The sequence below is a fragment of the Lasioglossum baleicum genome, chromosome 13 (assembly GCF_051020765.1).
Source record: "Lasioglossum baleicum chromosome 13, iyLasBale1, whole genome shotgun sequence".
Taxonomy (NCBI): Eukaryota; Metazoa; Arthropoda; class Insecta; order Hymenoptera; family Halictidae; genus Lasioglossum; species Lasioglossum baleicum.
In genome coordinates, this window is record NC_134941.1 from 15,371,895 (window position 1) to 15,388,514 (window position 16,620).

At 41.8% G+C, this 16,620-nt stretch overlaps 1 protein-coding gene across 7 annotated transcripts in view; it reads left to right on the top strand.

Moving 5' to 3' along the window:
- Positions 1 to 16,620, top strand: part of LOC143214823 (QRFP-like peptide receptor) — a 64,892-nt gene that overhangs the window by 45,134 nt on the left and 3,138 nt on the right. For 2 of the 7 annotated variants that reach the window (XM_076436265.1, XM_076436264.1), the window contains exons 4-10: positions 1,024 to 1,145; positions 4,407 to 4,530; positions 6,321 to 6,526; positions 9,593 to 9,716; positions 11,177 to 11,337; positions 13,035 to 13,196; positions 13,373 to 15,215. In XM_076436265.1, the coding sequence (XP_076292380.1) occupies positions 1,024 to 1,145; positions 4,407 to 4,530; positions 6,321 to 6,526; positions 9,593 to 9,716; positions 11,177 to 11,337; positions 13,035 to 13,196; positions 13,373 to 13,457 (984 nt within the window). In that variant the 3' untranslated portion in view covers positions 13,458 to 15,215. The other 5 variants (XM_076436266.1, XM_076436268.1, XM_076436267.1 and 2 more) reach the window with 5 other exon arrangements.

Consider the following 16,620-nt stretch of genomic DNA (forward strand, 5'->3'; position numbering starts at 1 on the left):
TTCATGCGCGGAACAGAAGAAGCTCTTCCCTTCAGTATTTCCTCTCACCCTATTGTTCTTTCCGTGGAAATTCTCTTCGTGCCACTTCCGCCACCGCTCTTTCATTCTTTCTATACTGTCTTCGAGCTGCAATTACCTTAATGACCTTATTAACAGTTCAATTAACCTTCCGGTCTCGCGGAGCGAGTTCTACGAGCGGGTTTTAACTTCTTAACTTCGCTTCTTCTTCGTACAGTTCCGGTCCATTTTTGTGAGTTCATCTCTTGGAAAATTGACCTTACGGGTCCACAAAAACCAAACTTTAATTATAAATCAGGGTTCATTTTTTTCTTTCGACCTTTCGACCATCTCAGATTCATAAACCGTGCCAATAAGAGCCACGCAAACGAGATGGAAATTTTCATTAAACGTGTTCGTGTCTTTTAGTCCGCTTCTGTAATTTTGCAATTTTAACCGCGACGCGGCGTGGACAGTTCGCGGTTTCAACCACGGAGGTTCCTCGGCATTTCCGCTCGTTAACGTCTTCAAAGAGCGTGCTTCAATAAACCGTCCGTCCCTTTTCCTCTTCTTGAAAGGGGTTGATGAAACACGTCCAACCTCGCGCGTTGCGTTTCTCTGTACTTCTTTTATTCCAGCCGTCCTCTTCCTTCTACTTTTGTGCGGGCTTCATTGTGCCCTCGGATTTTTGTTCTTCTATGGCATTGTTTCGCCACTCGTCTCGGATCGAAGCTGTGGATGCGATCTATGGCGAAAGTGAAAGAGGAAAATTGGCTTTGGAAGCAAAGAATGAACCTCAAACTGTTAAACTGACGGCCAACTGACTCAGCACGACATAGTTCTCTATAGAATGGGCCCAGAAACGATGTGCGCTCCAAGAATCCCATATCTCTGTCGATATTGTAGTGAATTAAAAAAAGATTGAAAAGATATTAGTAGAATTTAGGGGTACAGTATTTCAATTTCAATTTTTTAAGCTGATTAAAAGAGAAAATTTTTCTGACTAGACACTTGTCTGTGTTTCAGGTCGCCAAGCTGTTCTCGTATACGTGGACCATGGGTCTGTTCCTGTGCAAGGCGGTGCACTATATGCAGAGTGTGTCTGCCATTTGCTCGGTCGTCACTTTGACCGCTATGTCGATAGAAAGGTAAAGCCATCTTCGCTGACACAATTTTGATCTCGCATAAAAATTGGCCATCTACTTTCCGGTTCAATTAAAAACTTAATTGGACTTCTCAGAATCTTGTCACAAGCTGGCATTGCACTGAACGTGTGACACGATAGCATAACGCGGACGATTCGAAGGTTGCCGTGAATGAGGCGGCTCGAAAAAGTAGGAAAGAAAACCGAAAGAAGGATAGAAGTGGAGGAACTTTAAAACTTCTCGGACAAGCCGACTGAAAACAAGTAGCAGACTCTGAACGGTTCGAGAGTCTACGAGAAGAACTCTCTCTTTCGACGTTTCACAGTTTCAATTTACTTTCCCGGGGAAGTGGCCGCGATTGAGATATCGCACGGCCGGCGTATAATTTCGCTTAATTGACGGAGGCAAACGAGTTCCCTGGAATTCCACTTATTTATAGCCGGGGCTCGGGCTACGGTCGTTGAAAGCAGCACTTTCTCCTGGCACGGCGGAAAGGGCTCGCTTCGTCATGAATCGTTGCCATTAGTTCGAAGATCGCGATGCAATTTTCCTCGTGGCGCGGCGTTGTATCTTCGGAATTAACAACGCCGAGGCTAGATTATAAATTTCATCCGATGGAATTTTCCGCGTTATTCAACCGAGGGGGCATCTATTTAGCTTTTCTTCAACTTTTCTACGTTTTTCATTTGGTTCTTTGTTTCTTTTATACATCGTTTCTCTAAATCGAAGTACTTTATGCAAGTGTAGATTTCATTGGACGGGTTTAAAGAAGTCACGGAAACAACAGCGCCAGATTTATAGTTTCTCCCGAGAGGTTTCCAGTTTCATCATGCCGCTCGCGTCTCGCTTTAATAGAGAAACGATAAAATAGGCCCCAAAGACGCCTGAACGCGCGACCATGCTTAAAATTTATTTGATTCCATGGGAAATTGAACCACGCCTTATCATCGAGCCTCCTCTATTCCACCTCGTTGAATCGATCGCATTCCCTTACACGCTTCGCTATTGTTTATCGTCGTATCCACGCGGAACGCTATGGGATAAAGCTCGCGAACTATCTCATTCTGTTTTCCATTCTTTTCGTGGCGCTGCTGTCGCGGTGAAAAATGTCACAGAGGTGTCCGCTTTAAAGGGGATTATGAAGACTAAGAGCGTGAGACGACACGGAGAATCTATACGATCGCATTCTTGGCGTGCTGCGAATGCTCAGTTGGCCTTGAAACACCCGAAGCTATTCCTGAGATTCGTGATTTGGGAAATTTTTCTATTCAGCTGCAAATATAAAAGATTCGAGTCGGCATTTGCTTAAGTATTTTTATTAAATTTGTGAATTTTTAGAATTCTAAACCTCGAAACCTCTAGACCTTCAAAACTAGAAGGTCGAAGTCAGTATGCGGTAAAAAATTTTTATTGAAATCGTGCAGCAAATTTTCAAGTCTCCGATTATACAATGTTTCTAAAAGCTTTAAGATCGTTAGTATATGTAGTTTACGGCTCATTATACGAATATTGAATCAGAAAATTTCTATTTATATTCAAAAGTGTGGAATTAAAGTTCAACATTTCATACAAAAGTAGAAAATTCAAGTTAAAATTTGATGAAATATTTTTATAGAAATTGTGAATCGATTTTTCCTGTCACTCACAGTACACGATTCTGTCCACGATCCTGTGCATGATTCATGGGTAACCGTAGAAAGTGCTTTGGGATAGATAATTTTGATTTATTTTCGATAGCAGAGGAAATTGAAGTTCGGCATTTTATACAGACGCAGGAAATTGAAGTCGGTATCTGATAATATATTTGTAAGAAAACTGTTTTAGATTCGAATCGATAGGAGCGAATTTTTAGATTCTTCGGAGTATACAATTCTTCTGCAAGGAATGGAAGCAATCAGGCCGCAAGAATAATCAAACTTTTAATTTGATTTTTTAATAGCACCAGCCGCGGCTGCGGAGAAAAGCGAATTATTATACACGATGCAAAAGGAAAATCTCGTCGACAAACTTTCATTAGACGCGATGCTTAATGTTACATTAGTGTGGGAAAAAATACCCATTCCCTATTAAAAAATTCCTTATTAAATTTTCGTGAATTAACATTTTTCATAATAATTTGGTTAAGCTCCCTCTAAATAAAAACCGAATTTTTTCGACGTTTCTGCTTTGAGGAGGAAAGTTACACTTGTTGGTTTTTCATTTTTTACGAGCACACTTTGCAACAAAAAATCTGAAAAAATTATGTAAAATGCACCTCGGGATCCAAAATATGTCACATTTTTTTCAGAATATTAAAACGCTTCGGAAACCGGAAAATGCACGGAAAAGCGCAAAATCTAATTTACCCTGTAACTATCCTCGCTGAAATTCTACTCGGAGGGGAAAACCGAAACCAAATGGAAAGGATTTTCAGTGTGGGAGCAGTGATCGACAGGAAATCAGAGAATACTTTCGCTGTCATGGCAGCTGGGGAGGCCCGGGATAATCGGAGTCGCTTCTCTCCCAGCTTAATTGCGAAGGCGTGGAATGAGAGAACAGAGAGCAAAAAGGAAACGCCAGCGAGAACGGAACAGCTCCGGAAATGGCTGCGGCCGTAAAGCGAACCATTCGCGGAGATTTTTCGCGCCATTACACTGTTTCATCGTTCTCTCTCTCTGTTTCCCTCCCCCTTTTTTTCTTTACATCACGCTTTCGTTTCACTACAGCCTGTGTCCTAATCTCGGTGATTCGAAAACGCTCGCAGCCGCCACGGAAATCGCGATCAGCAGGATATGCTTCGCAAAAACTGTTAATCCCTCGGCTGAAATCGCCTTGCAACTTCTTGCACGACAATAAGAATATTTAGCACCATCTCTGGATCTTTATGCATTCGCAGCGGAAAGAAATGCTACTGAATAAAATACATTGGACCGGGAGGTTGAAAGGGGCTTTAGTGTAGTTCTTTTTTCTTACTTCAGGAAAATGTTGGTGAAAATTGCGAGTTTCTGTGGAAGTCCACTAATTAATTTTTAAACTTCAATTTGTTGGAAGATTCACAGCTTAATTCGAATTGAATGGTTTCTTGAAATATATGATATGTTTATGGAACTGTAGATTCTTTGCGTTCGTTTTAAAATAATTTCAATGCAGATCCTATTACTATTGGAAGAAGGAAAAATTTGAATGATGTCGCAAGCAATGTGTGGTTACCATTAGTATTTCATGGGACCGGACACTTTGTGGTGAACGATGTCGAACTAATTGTAAATTCCACTCGTGTTTTAGATATTATGCGATAGTTCATCCGATGAGAGCGCAGTACACGTGCACGATAAGCCAGGCCCGCAAGATCGTGATCATAACTTGGGTGGTGTCGTTCCTGCTTGGTATTCCGATGATTTTTACCCAGGTGAACGCTAATTTTCTACCACCATAATTATTTCCACAATCTTCTTAGCCATACCTCACTGTAATAATGGCATAACTCAGTTTTTAATCGAGACTCATTATTCTATCATACATTAAAACTGAATTTAACTCGGCAGTGTGTAATCTACTCAATTGGACATTTTTATTCCGGATCGCAGTACCTAGATAAAAATATATCATAGAATATTTTTAATTTATTAAGATTTTCGCGTGTGATTGGTAAGGAACCTATTATTAAATACAACATTGACGTCCACAATTAAACTGAATTTCAGGTCGCGTAGACCCGAAGGGAATAGCACAGCAGTGTTCGAGATCCAATTTCCATTCGTTTAAATTCCCTTCCTACTAAATGAGATTTTCTTCCCTTTAAATTCTCGTGGTAGTAAATGAAATTTTGATTCATTAAATTCTGCTAACCTACAGTCTTCTTTCACCAGAGGCCCTAAATGCACTTTTATCAGACGTAACTCTTACTCGCACGTCATCAAAGTTAATATGCCATGCACATGTTTGCATAGTTGTCGCGTAGACATAGCATATTTCGTTCAGAGACAGCAAGTTTCGCGGTCAGATAGTTAGCAGCGTGGTTTCGACCGAGTTACAGTCTAGTTTCTGGATACTCGGCAGCCACTTAGCAAGCAGGCATTGTTTTCCTCTTCGGTGGCGCGGCGAAAATTCACGGACACAATTTCGAAGCCTGTAATTTCAAATTGCAAGTCAATTAAAATTTTTGCCGTCGTATCTGGTGGGGGTCGTCCGCACGGCTAGGAGTAAAGAATTAATGAAACTCGGCGGGTAGCTCGGTTTTACTACTCGTAAAGTAAATGCACCGTGCCCGACTATAAAACGATTTTATGTGACCGTGGAGAATCATGTGCTCGTGCGTGTACGGGTTCCAGCGTTTTAATAAACTTTTCCTCGCTGAATCGTAAAACGGATGTTAGTTGAATGGATTTTTCGGCGATACGAGTTTCTATTAACCGTTTCAGGGGCGAAGAACGCTTTTGCGCGAAGATCTTCTCAAATCGTTTTACCTGAAATAAAATTTGCAGTCCACTTGCAACTTTTTATCAAATTACTCGATGGGTGAACGGCTTTTTTCAGAAGCCAGACGTTAAACTAAATTGTTAAATGAAGTAACCGGGTAATAGACATTTATAAAATTTGCAGCAGCTAAAAAGCAATTTTATAAAATCGCAATTTTCTGAATAATTTAGTAATTACACACGGCTATATATCGAAGCCGAGAATTCTTATCTACCAGAGCGGTAATAATTCGCGTTTTTCAGCTCTGTTTTAGTTTCACGGATTACTAGAGCCCGAGTTTTCTCTAGAGAAAAAAAAATGTACACTTTTCGTTTTACGTAGAGATCGCACACAGAGCGTTACTCGAACCCGAAGTTAATTTCCTGACCTGAACGATAAAAACCGGAAAACCGTCGTGAAATATATCCTCGGGAAACAGTGCTTGCGAGCCTCAGTCCGCTTCAGGTTTCGTTTTTATAATTGGCCACATTAATTGGCCTCGGATTTAGCCGCCGGGTTTCTTCGACTTCTTTGAATCAAGATCCGCCATTTGAAAGTTTATTTTCTTAGACTTTCAACGCGAAATATAGTCGTTATTCGACTTAAGATTTTATGCATTTATACCAATTCGCAGTCTAATGATTACGTCGACCGTAAGAATTATTTATCCGATTTACGAGATATGTAAATGAATTTCAAAATTCTCTGACCAGTGATATGTACGTATTTCGTTGTTCTCAGACGCACAAGGAGGTGGGGCTTAGGTTCATCGCTTACTGGTGTGTCAGAGACTCCGATGCAGGACTTTTATGGCTCGCGCATGAAGTCTACATGTTGGTGCTGGTCCTCATCCTGCCCGTGACTGTCATGGCTTTCTGCTACACGGCGATTTGCTGGGAAATTTGGCGCGTGATGAAACGCCGCTACCATATGACGTCGCGACACGCGTGAGTTGTTAAATTGATTCAATCCACCAAAAACAAAACGTTGAAGACACATAAATGGAAAATGACATAGAAGAAAAGTTCTAACATGCTGGAATTTTCTTGAACAATAATTTATCCGGCGATTACCGTGCTCGATACTTAAATTTCCCGTTTCGAGAATCTCGTCTCTGAAAGTTGGTGGCACGATGGCTCGAGGGCGGCCGCATCCCCCACGATTAGGGGATGAAATAGTAGATGCGTGAACGGATAATCTCGCCGGTATTACAAAAAGGGAATCATGCCCAGCAAAATGGAGCAGCATGGCAGCAAATCAAAGTAAACGGTCTTTTGAAAGAAGTCTCGCTCTCGGGTTCTTCGATTTCCCAGATAAGCCGGTTTCGAGGAGAAAACCGCGTTTTCCATCATTTTTATCCAACCATCGCACCGTACCGCTGTCCCAGGGAAAAACTCTGACAACCGTGACTGATGCACTCGACTTCTCTACTCGCGACACATCGAGTCGGGAACCCTCTCGAGGTACGAGAGTTACCGTTGGTGACTCTTGAATCGATACTTGCGCCGAGACCCGATAAAAGTTACACCGGATACACGTATATGCAGAGATCTCTGAAATCGCCGTGAATAAGAGAACAGGATTACGAACGATTGAATCTTGTCCTTTCAAGTCCCTTTGCTAGATCTCTCTCGATGGCCGGATCGCTATTGCCCATTTATTTCGCGTTTTCTACCGACAGCGGTGCAACGAAAAGATTTCCAAACTTTTCATCTTCTATGATAAATGAATAAAATTGTTCATTCCATGCGAACTAATGGTTTAAAGGTAGAGTCATTTTTACTCGATTCGTTCCTCCCCGCCCCCATGAATCCTTTTGGAGACCTTTCTCCAAATTCCTTTAGTTCTGCAGAGGACGATGCATTATGCATTTGGGATAACAAGCGAACGCACGGCGTAATAAAGAAAGGTATTAGAAAAGTGGGAACCGCGGAATGGTGTTTTGCACGGGAAGCATTTGCATTTTAATTAGTGCGGCCATTAGCAGCGGTCGCAGCAAAGCTACGGGACCCTGTAATGTTGTTAACGCGAGTCGGGAAACTCCCTGTGTGCCAACGTTTCGCACGGTGAATATTAAAATATCTTTTAATCCAACAGTATTCCACGAGTTTCTTGCTTGTGGATCGGTGTGTCTCTTCGCGCGAGGTCCCGATCGAGAATTTTACTCTTAAAACAGTTAGTTTTTTGAGTATACGACAATGAATTTCTCGATGGAGAGGGAACTGTAGCGCTGTATTAATCGCAAGAGCGATATCTCAGTAGAGATCGTTACGTCTGTCGAGGAGGGCTCGTAAAAACTTGAAAGTGGCTAAACAGCCGTTTCCTGGAAGTTCAAGAGGTAATTGAAACGGAGAACTTTCACGGACCTTTTGTAAACTCTTTCAGAAAGCAGCCGTGCAGATTACAAAACGTAGAAAAATGCAAGTTATTCCGAGGGGAAACTGTCGCCGCCACGCCGCGCCGCGCCGCGCCGCGTCTGTTCCTCGACGAATCCGAGACATATAAATCAGTTTTGAAGGGCTTAAGAAATTTGCTATTTCGACTTATTTACAATTCATGACGGTGAGAAACTTCTCCTGGTAGAATAAAAGTGTGCTTCTTGCTGATGATCGATGCACTTTGATGCTATGCACTGCACTGTGTATTCATATTTTAGGCGTATAAGCGAAATTGATGGTTAGAGCGAGGTATCAGGAGCATTTTCTCGGAGAAATATTTCTGGCAAGTATCGACTAAACTATCAACTTGCTAGAATTGCAGATGTTTGTCTAAATATTGAGAGGAACGAGACTTGAAGTAAAATATTCACACACACATTTTGTCAATTAGTGGAGTTATTCGATAGAGAATCGAATAAGGTTTCATTAAACTTCTTTTATTCAATTAGTTTTTAATGCGTTGAATAAATTTCTAATTAATTCTGGTTTTTTTGCGAAATACAAAGCAGAAATCTGTAATTTCATCAACTTCCACAATCCTGTTATAAATTCATTTAGTACTAATGAATCCATTAGGTGTATTTTCCCTGACGCAGAGTTGCTGTTTTAATTAAAAACACTTTTCCCATATTTTCTGAACATAGTCGCAACTAAGTTGAGTGTTGCACATAAATAACGGACCTTGTTACTAAACTGGATTTAAGGACACTTTAAAACGGCACAAATGTGATGAACATAAATAATGGTACATTGTTATCCGTCTGGCACTATTTCTCATACCATTATAATTAATAGCCCCTGCGAATATTATACAGACTCGTATCCTGACATCGTTGCAGAACATTTTTACTATATACAGAGATCATTCACAGTATCTCAATAATCAGTACATCGATTATTTTTTTCTGCATACCTTGAATCAATTTTTGCGCAAAACACGAAGCAACAAAACAATTCCATTCGCAATTCCGGGAAAACAGGAATTCTCACGAAGACCCGCAGTATAATTCCAGCTAAGAATCATGCTCGGCAGTTCCGCGAATCGTGTAGTCGTTCGCCGTTCAAGCGGTATCACGATGTTCTCGATAAACTTGTCATCATGCCAAGGAGATCGTAGAGCATGTTAGAGTTCTAAGAGATCTCTTGATCCTCGCGTCTCGATATCGATAGTCGGTGGCCCTCGTGGAGCCATCCTTTATTATGCTCGTTAGAAACTTGTAGCAAGCCCGATCAGCCGGTTGACCGTAACGACGGAATCTCGAGCGATGCAATTTGCAAGTTCCGCTGGCAAAACTACTCGCAGACTCGTGTCTTTCCCTGTGCACCGTACAGTGTGTCGCGTATTTCGTACCGTTTATCGGGTTGGATCCTTGATAAAGCCCCGGATCCAAGAGAACGATCCAGGTTACGCGCGACGTCTGCGGGTCGTGCGGCTAAAAGAACATCGTGCGCGCATAATGGATTTAGATAACGGAAGGGAACAGTCGGACGGTTTGCGAAACAGGATTGCGCGCGAAATCTCGCGCGAGAAATCCAATCGGTCGATCTAACTCGAGCGGGTACAATCTGTTCCAGATTAAGCCCGAATAATGCAGATGCCGAGTCGATACCCATGACCCAGAGGCAGGCCATGCGAAACGGGCGACGCTCCTATCGCGAAGACGGACAAACAGAGGAGGAATCCAGGACCATGAAACAGGTGCGTCGCAGATCCTCTTAGACGTCTGCAAATTTGATTCGATTTCCTTAGGATGCTGCTGCTGCTGTGATCCCTTAGCGGAACTGTTGTGGATGTGGATAGCTATTGAGACGTTCAGTTTCAGGGAATATGGGGCTACTGTTGAGAGCTAGAGGATGGAACTTTGTCGTAGCGGTACTTAGGTTTAAAAAGAAACACGAGAGCACATGATAAGATCAACAGGATCATCAGATCGAACAATGTTGACTCGATACAATTTTTTTACTATGATATATGTAGAGCCAAGAAGGTGAAATGAAAGTTGGGAGTCGAAGAATTGAGTAAAAAATGAAAGATTTTAGACCAGGGCGGCTCTAGATGACTAACTTCGGTTGATTCCGATCGCAGTGATAGTAATTATTGGTAAATTTATTATTTCTGGCTGTTTAATGTTTAGACCAATTCCTTTACGGTCGTTTCTGTACGAGGTGATGACAATTACAATCGGGAATGTTGTTATCCGGTGAAATGGTCTCGGAAATGATATTGAACAGCTTTAAATACAACTATGAACGAAACACAAATTGCCATCGCGAACAAGGCGGAAAACAACGCGGCAATCCCGTCAGCGATAAAAGTCTACAGCTTCGTTGAAATTGGTAAGAGTGTCCCGATACCGTCCAGCAATTTGCCTAAACAAATCGTCGCCACTTTCATTTAAATGGTAATTGTCATGCACTTGGAACGACGCTCTCGAACACGTAAGGCCTTCCCCGTGTGTCCTACATAGAGTTTGCTACTCATCTTGCTTGAACCATAGCGAAATATCTTTGGTATTCGTTTCTAATCATGTTTACAAGCCACTGTTATTTAATTCGCCAAAATAATGTACACTTGTTCATACTTATTGGTTTTTCATTTTTTACGAGCACAATCCAAAAGATTTTTCTGTTGCAAACTGTGCTCGTAAAAAATGAAAAACCGTGCTCGTAAAACATCTCAAACATAATTGAAGCCCTCCCACCTTCCCTAAAAATTCCAGGAATCCAAAACAGTGGTAAATCTAAGACTGTCCCGTTTTTTCAAATTCTCCGCGAATTTTCGCAGCAACGCGCGATGCACAAAGTTCTAGCAATAATAATACCGTGAAAGCATATCGTTATCATAAAGGAAAAGGATGTGGGCCAAGCATCTGAAACTCGGTTTGAAGAGGAGAAACGAATGAAAGTCCGGCTTGTTGCACACAGTGGCTGTAAAACATTATTATTCTCTTCTCGCAGTTTTCGTTTACTCGCGATCCTTTGGAAAGAGCGAGTCTCCAGGCTTGATGAACACGAAGTAATTAAGACTGGGGAACTGCTCCCGGTTCCTTGGTCCTTGTCGGATCAAAGCAGTACGGTCTTAGATTCTAATTACAGTCTGTACTGTAATTAGAGGATCCTCGGACTCTCACGTGTGCCATTGATTTGTCTGTTCGCCAGGTGGTGAAGATGCTGGTGGCCGTGGTGGTGCTTTTCGTGATCTGCTGGGGACCTATCCTCATCGACAACATCCTCACAGCTTCCGGTTACCTGCCGCACAAAAAGGGAGGCATTCACAAACACCTCAACACCGCCTTCCAGCTGATGGCTTACTTTAACAGGTGGGCCGAGCATCCATCAAACTTTATGGTTCTTTTTACTATTTTCACTAAACCGTGGATTGCCCCGTTTATTGGTCTCTTCATTCTCTTCTTTATTTCTGTAAACTCGACGCTTTATTTTACATGGTTTACGGAGCGATACCGAACGACATTAGCTAAGAGAACATAATTGTTGAATTCGCATTTCATGTTCTCGATTTGGTTCACTTGTAGGCGGACATCAAACGAAGTAGTTCTTCAAGAAGTGAATTGCACCGTCCAACATCTTCCTCAATTTTGCAGAAACAGACGAGCTTTCAACTTCGTTCAATGATGAATGACAATTCATTCGAATGATTCTTACACAGAAAAATACTCTACACTCTGCCAAATACAGCGACATAGTTTTCGCAACATTACGACCCTCTAAAAATGTTTGATTAATATTTAAACAGAGCGTGACACCATCGCCAGCATCAATTGCAATTTCCATGGATACGTTTTAATTAAAAAATTAATTGGCATTCGTTACGGTCCTGCGCATTAAAATTTACAAGAATGATAAAATGATTCCGCGTACAAAACCGAGTCGAGAATGAAGAACGAAGTATTTTCCCTGCGACGACGCGACGCTCAGTTAACGAGGCAATCGAGTTTGTTCGTTGCGCGTGTCCGACTATTCCTAGTTTATTTTACTTACGACGTCGAAGGTCGCGCGCGTCGAGAGAACTTTTGGAATCCATTATCTCGATGACTGAATGCCTTAGGGAAAACTTTTCGCTGTATGTTTTCTGTTCGGTTTTGCTTCCAGAATAATCTGGAAGTCGCAGTGTACAGGGTGTCTCCGAGAATGTCGTATCGTGTTCTATCAATTCTCGAGATAATCGAGTTCTCGAAAGTCCATCTCGCGTGTCCGACCATTCTTCGTGTTTTCTGCTTGTTACGATGACCGTGTTCGAGGGACTTTTGAGATCCGTTATCTCGAGATCAGTTATCTACGACTGAGCGTCGCGGAAGAGAGTTTCTCTATGCTTTCGACTCAGTTTTCCTCGTAGAATAATTTAGGATTCGAGATAAGGAATAATTGATATTCCTTTTCTGTCTTTTTCCGCGATCTTTATTAAATATTCTCGAATTTCTGATAGCGGGAATGTCGATGCGAATAGGTGAATAGATCGACAGACTCGGTTTCCTTGCTGAAAAGTCACACGTTTCCACAGAGACGTTGGCGCTGCTGGGAACGCGTTTAATTAATTTCCTTCGAACCGCTGCGCGATCTGCTGAGGCGCTTAATATCGATTCTCGTTCCGCTTACTTCCATCCGCGAGATGCGGCATGACGATGTTAATGGTCTTACCATTGTACTCGTCGATAACCATCGTTTAGGAATCCTTGTCGACACGCTACGATCTCGCGATCGGTTAGATAATTGTTACAGGATTAAAACTAGCTGTGATTTCAATCGAATAGATTGCTGCTCTGGTTTGAAATTCATTTAACATAGAGAAAGACATTGAAATTCATCGTAGAATATTTATTTTGCAGAAAAATCGGCGGTCTAATCGTTACGTTAAAATCATTTTTTTCGACAAAACAAAACAAGTAAAAAGGCAGAAAGGGAAATATAGCAGACAGAATCGATGTTGTTAATTATTGCAGAATCAATTCCAGATTACAATTCTTGCTCTTGATCTTTCCTCGAAAATGTTTGTCCACAGTTGCATAAATCCGATTATTTACGGGTTCATGTCGAAGCACTTCCGTGAGAGTTTCCTGGCAGCAGCTTGCTGCAGATGGTGGATTTGCTGTCCGAGAAAGGGTTACAGGGAGCCAGTGAAGAGACATCCGAGTCTCAGTCAGACCAGAACGACCAGCGTCAGGTACACAATCTGTTGAGCGTCGTGTGCATGCACGCATATTCCCGTAGGTGTCTTTGTTTCGTCTTTTTTCACTTTCTCTCTCTCTCTCTCTATTGTTACTTCTCTCGCTTTCTCCACCCTCGAAACCTAATATTATGCAGCAGCTGTAGCCGAAGAATCACTGTTTTAAATTTCAGATTGATTTGGGTACACGTGTGTGGTACCCTGAGACGATACACTCTGCACGCAGTGAATCGTGAATCGCATCCCTTAGAGCCTTAGAGTAACGCAAGATCGTATACATATACGCCTACGTTTGCTTACAACACGTAATCTCTCCGACAAGAAACACACACATGTGTGTTTCGCGAGTGCACTTGACGCGTCCGAATGCTGCGAATGCTCGCAATTTCACGCTCGATCGAGTTAATCCGCCCTCGTTAATGAAGTCCTTGCGTAATGCTTGGACTTTTGGATTTGTGGACGAACGCATGAGACTTTAAGCAGTGATTGGTGCGAAGATCGACGATATTCCTGTGCAACGATGCACAAGAATCAGATCGAGATAGTCTCCTCTCATCGACGAAAAAATTTCTTAGAGCAAGACTACAATAGACTATTTTCGTGAAAGTTACGACAACAGAAAAAATTTCTTCTCAAAGTTCATTTTACAAAAATCAAGTTCTCTTCCGGCCATTAAAAATGTTTTACAGTGAAACCTTGATGAAAGCTATCTCCCTCATTTTTTCCAAAACCTTCTCTCCGCGGAGAAACATTTTTTACAATGCTCCCAATAATATCGAAATATTATTTCACCGCGCGCGATCGAAGAGTCCTCCACCCGAAAAAATAAAATAAAAGCGTCCTCAATTTTCGCGGGAATAAACGTTTGATCCGAATGCTGTCATAAATCCGCGGTACGCGGACAAGTGTATTTGCGTAGAAGGCCGAGTGCATCGCTCGAGATAATTTTTCCTCTGCGCGCGCTCGACGCGTTAGTATAAAAATCCTGGTCGGTCAACAGGTTATATCGCTGGTTCGGTCGCCAAAATTCCCGAAGGGTCAACTCATCGCGTATCGTTCGAACCCCGAAGAGAGTTACGAGCAAGACGTATCCAGAATTTAGTTGCCGATGGTCGGGCAACAGGATCGCACGGCCATAAATTCCGTGGCGACGCGTGTGCGCACCGTAAAACGATTTTACGCGTCTTTCACGAGCGAGTTCGAATGAATTTAAGGTACGAGGGAGACTGCAAACGACGCGACGATCGATGTCACGGGGATCGATCGTTCGCGTTGAAATCGTGGATTATCGGTTTTAATCAGCAGATTATCGTTTACCCTTTGTTTTTCGTTTAACTGGGGCATTATAATGACCGGTTGAGTTTCCCAGCGCTGGGAACGAATTCGTCGTTCAAGCGATTACAAAGTTTTTCAATCGGAACTGCTTTGCCCACGCTGCGTCGCGATTCAAAATTGGTAATTCCGCGAATTTTCTGCTTGAGCTGCTGCCCCCGATTCAATTTAACGAGGCAGTCGTTCTGAAAATTATTTATCGGCTGCGGAAGACGTTATTTTAATCGACGATGAGACTATATGGCAAAGGATTAATATAATTCTATTCGCCACAAAAATAGTATTAATATCGGCTCTCTCACTTTCTCTTTCCGGCATATTTGAGTTAATTTTTCCGCACGAGTTTCCGTCAGCGCCAACGCAAAGAAAGACGAGCACAGTTTCGCACAGTGACGAGCAGCGGAACGCGTGCAGAAACGGGGGATTACACGTGGCCAGCTCTTCGTAGATGCAAAATAGTTCTGGGGGTAAATAATTTTGTTTCGCGAACGAGAATATAGTTGCTCGAACAAAGTTGCGTCGAGGTTCGCACAACAGAGAGTACAACAGCTTCGCGTAAAGTGTAAACCGTAGTATACCATTTAGCTTCGTGTGCTTTCGACCGTAGATCCATCGAAGTACAGCTAGTGCTATCATCTTCCAGGATTAATGCGAATGCTCGGGAAACTTGACTGTTTTCTCTTTTTGCAGACCGAATAAGCACAATGTTATCGTTGCTCTTTGATAGTCAGTCTAACGTTCTGACGTGACGGGCAGGGAAATCGATCTATCGAAACTCGACCAATCGGCAGATTATAGTGCGACAGCTTGGCAGTGTCCGAATCGACGAATACAACGCAAAACACACGTATAGAACACGTCTGGGAGCACGATTCTCATATATAGGTAAACTGAAAACGGAACAGTGTTCCTGGTTAACGGCTGTCGTTTTACATGGATTCACCACGTTTCATTCCGGCAATTTTGCGGCGTGGCCATTGGTGGACAAGGGTCGCTGAGAGAGTTCTAAAAATATCACTTCGGTGATGTGCGGATTTTTACTTATTTTTTTCACGAGTTTTTTCGCTCTCCGATTTTATCTCCGTCGCGTATTGATTTCTGTTTTTTTGGAACTCCAACCACTTGTCAGCACTTGTCGGCACTTGTGACCACCTCAACCACTTTGATTTATTATTTTAACGTCGGTTTGCGTACATTCTAATGTTAATTTTAACTGTTTAATGCCATTAATAAAATTATAACCGTGATCTTTCAGAAAAGTACTGAAATATTCCCCGTGATTTTATTCGAAAATCGATGGGGCTATATTTTCATCTTAAGAATTGCTATGTATCATATTTAAGGAATTCAAGTCCATTATTTTACGTCTAAGTGAATAACTAATGGACTGGAGGAGATTTATGAGCATTCTCATGCTCGTAGGTTATTTTACGAAAATCAGAACGGGAGAACGATTTCTTTCGTCGCCTACTGGAGTTCTTGTGACAAAAATAAAATAAAAACGCCATCAATTTTTTCATTAATGCTCCTATTTTAATACATTTTACAAATACCCAATGATCAAATTAAAATAAACAATTGAATTTACACATTTGTCTGTTTTCCGAGAGTACAATGAGCAAAAATATCAATTGTTTGATACTCGAGCAAAATACTTGAACAAAATTCGCATATCACCGAGGTTTCGGTGAGTAATTCAAAAGCTCGAGCAATCCAGTTACGGATAATTATGAACCTTCTTGAAAATAAATTCACCGACACGTTGAATTTACACTATAGCAACGCTTGCCACAGCTTTCACATTTGTTAACACACACACACACCCCACAGTACTGTATCTCTTTTTCCCTTTCTTTCTAATCTGTCTCTCGAATTTTTGTTGCAGCTTTTGTGTTCATTTCCAGTCGTAATATCGGATACCATTTTTGTTCGTGTTTGATCGCTCGATTAACGTAATCACGCGATCCGGACATTATTATCTAAGTTATGCTTTTTAAACAACTTTTAGAAAAAGAAAAATGGAAAAAATTAGCTAGGAAATATACAGCACTGTCGTAGTCGAATGTGTTACGGTGTCTCTGCATAATAC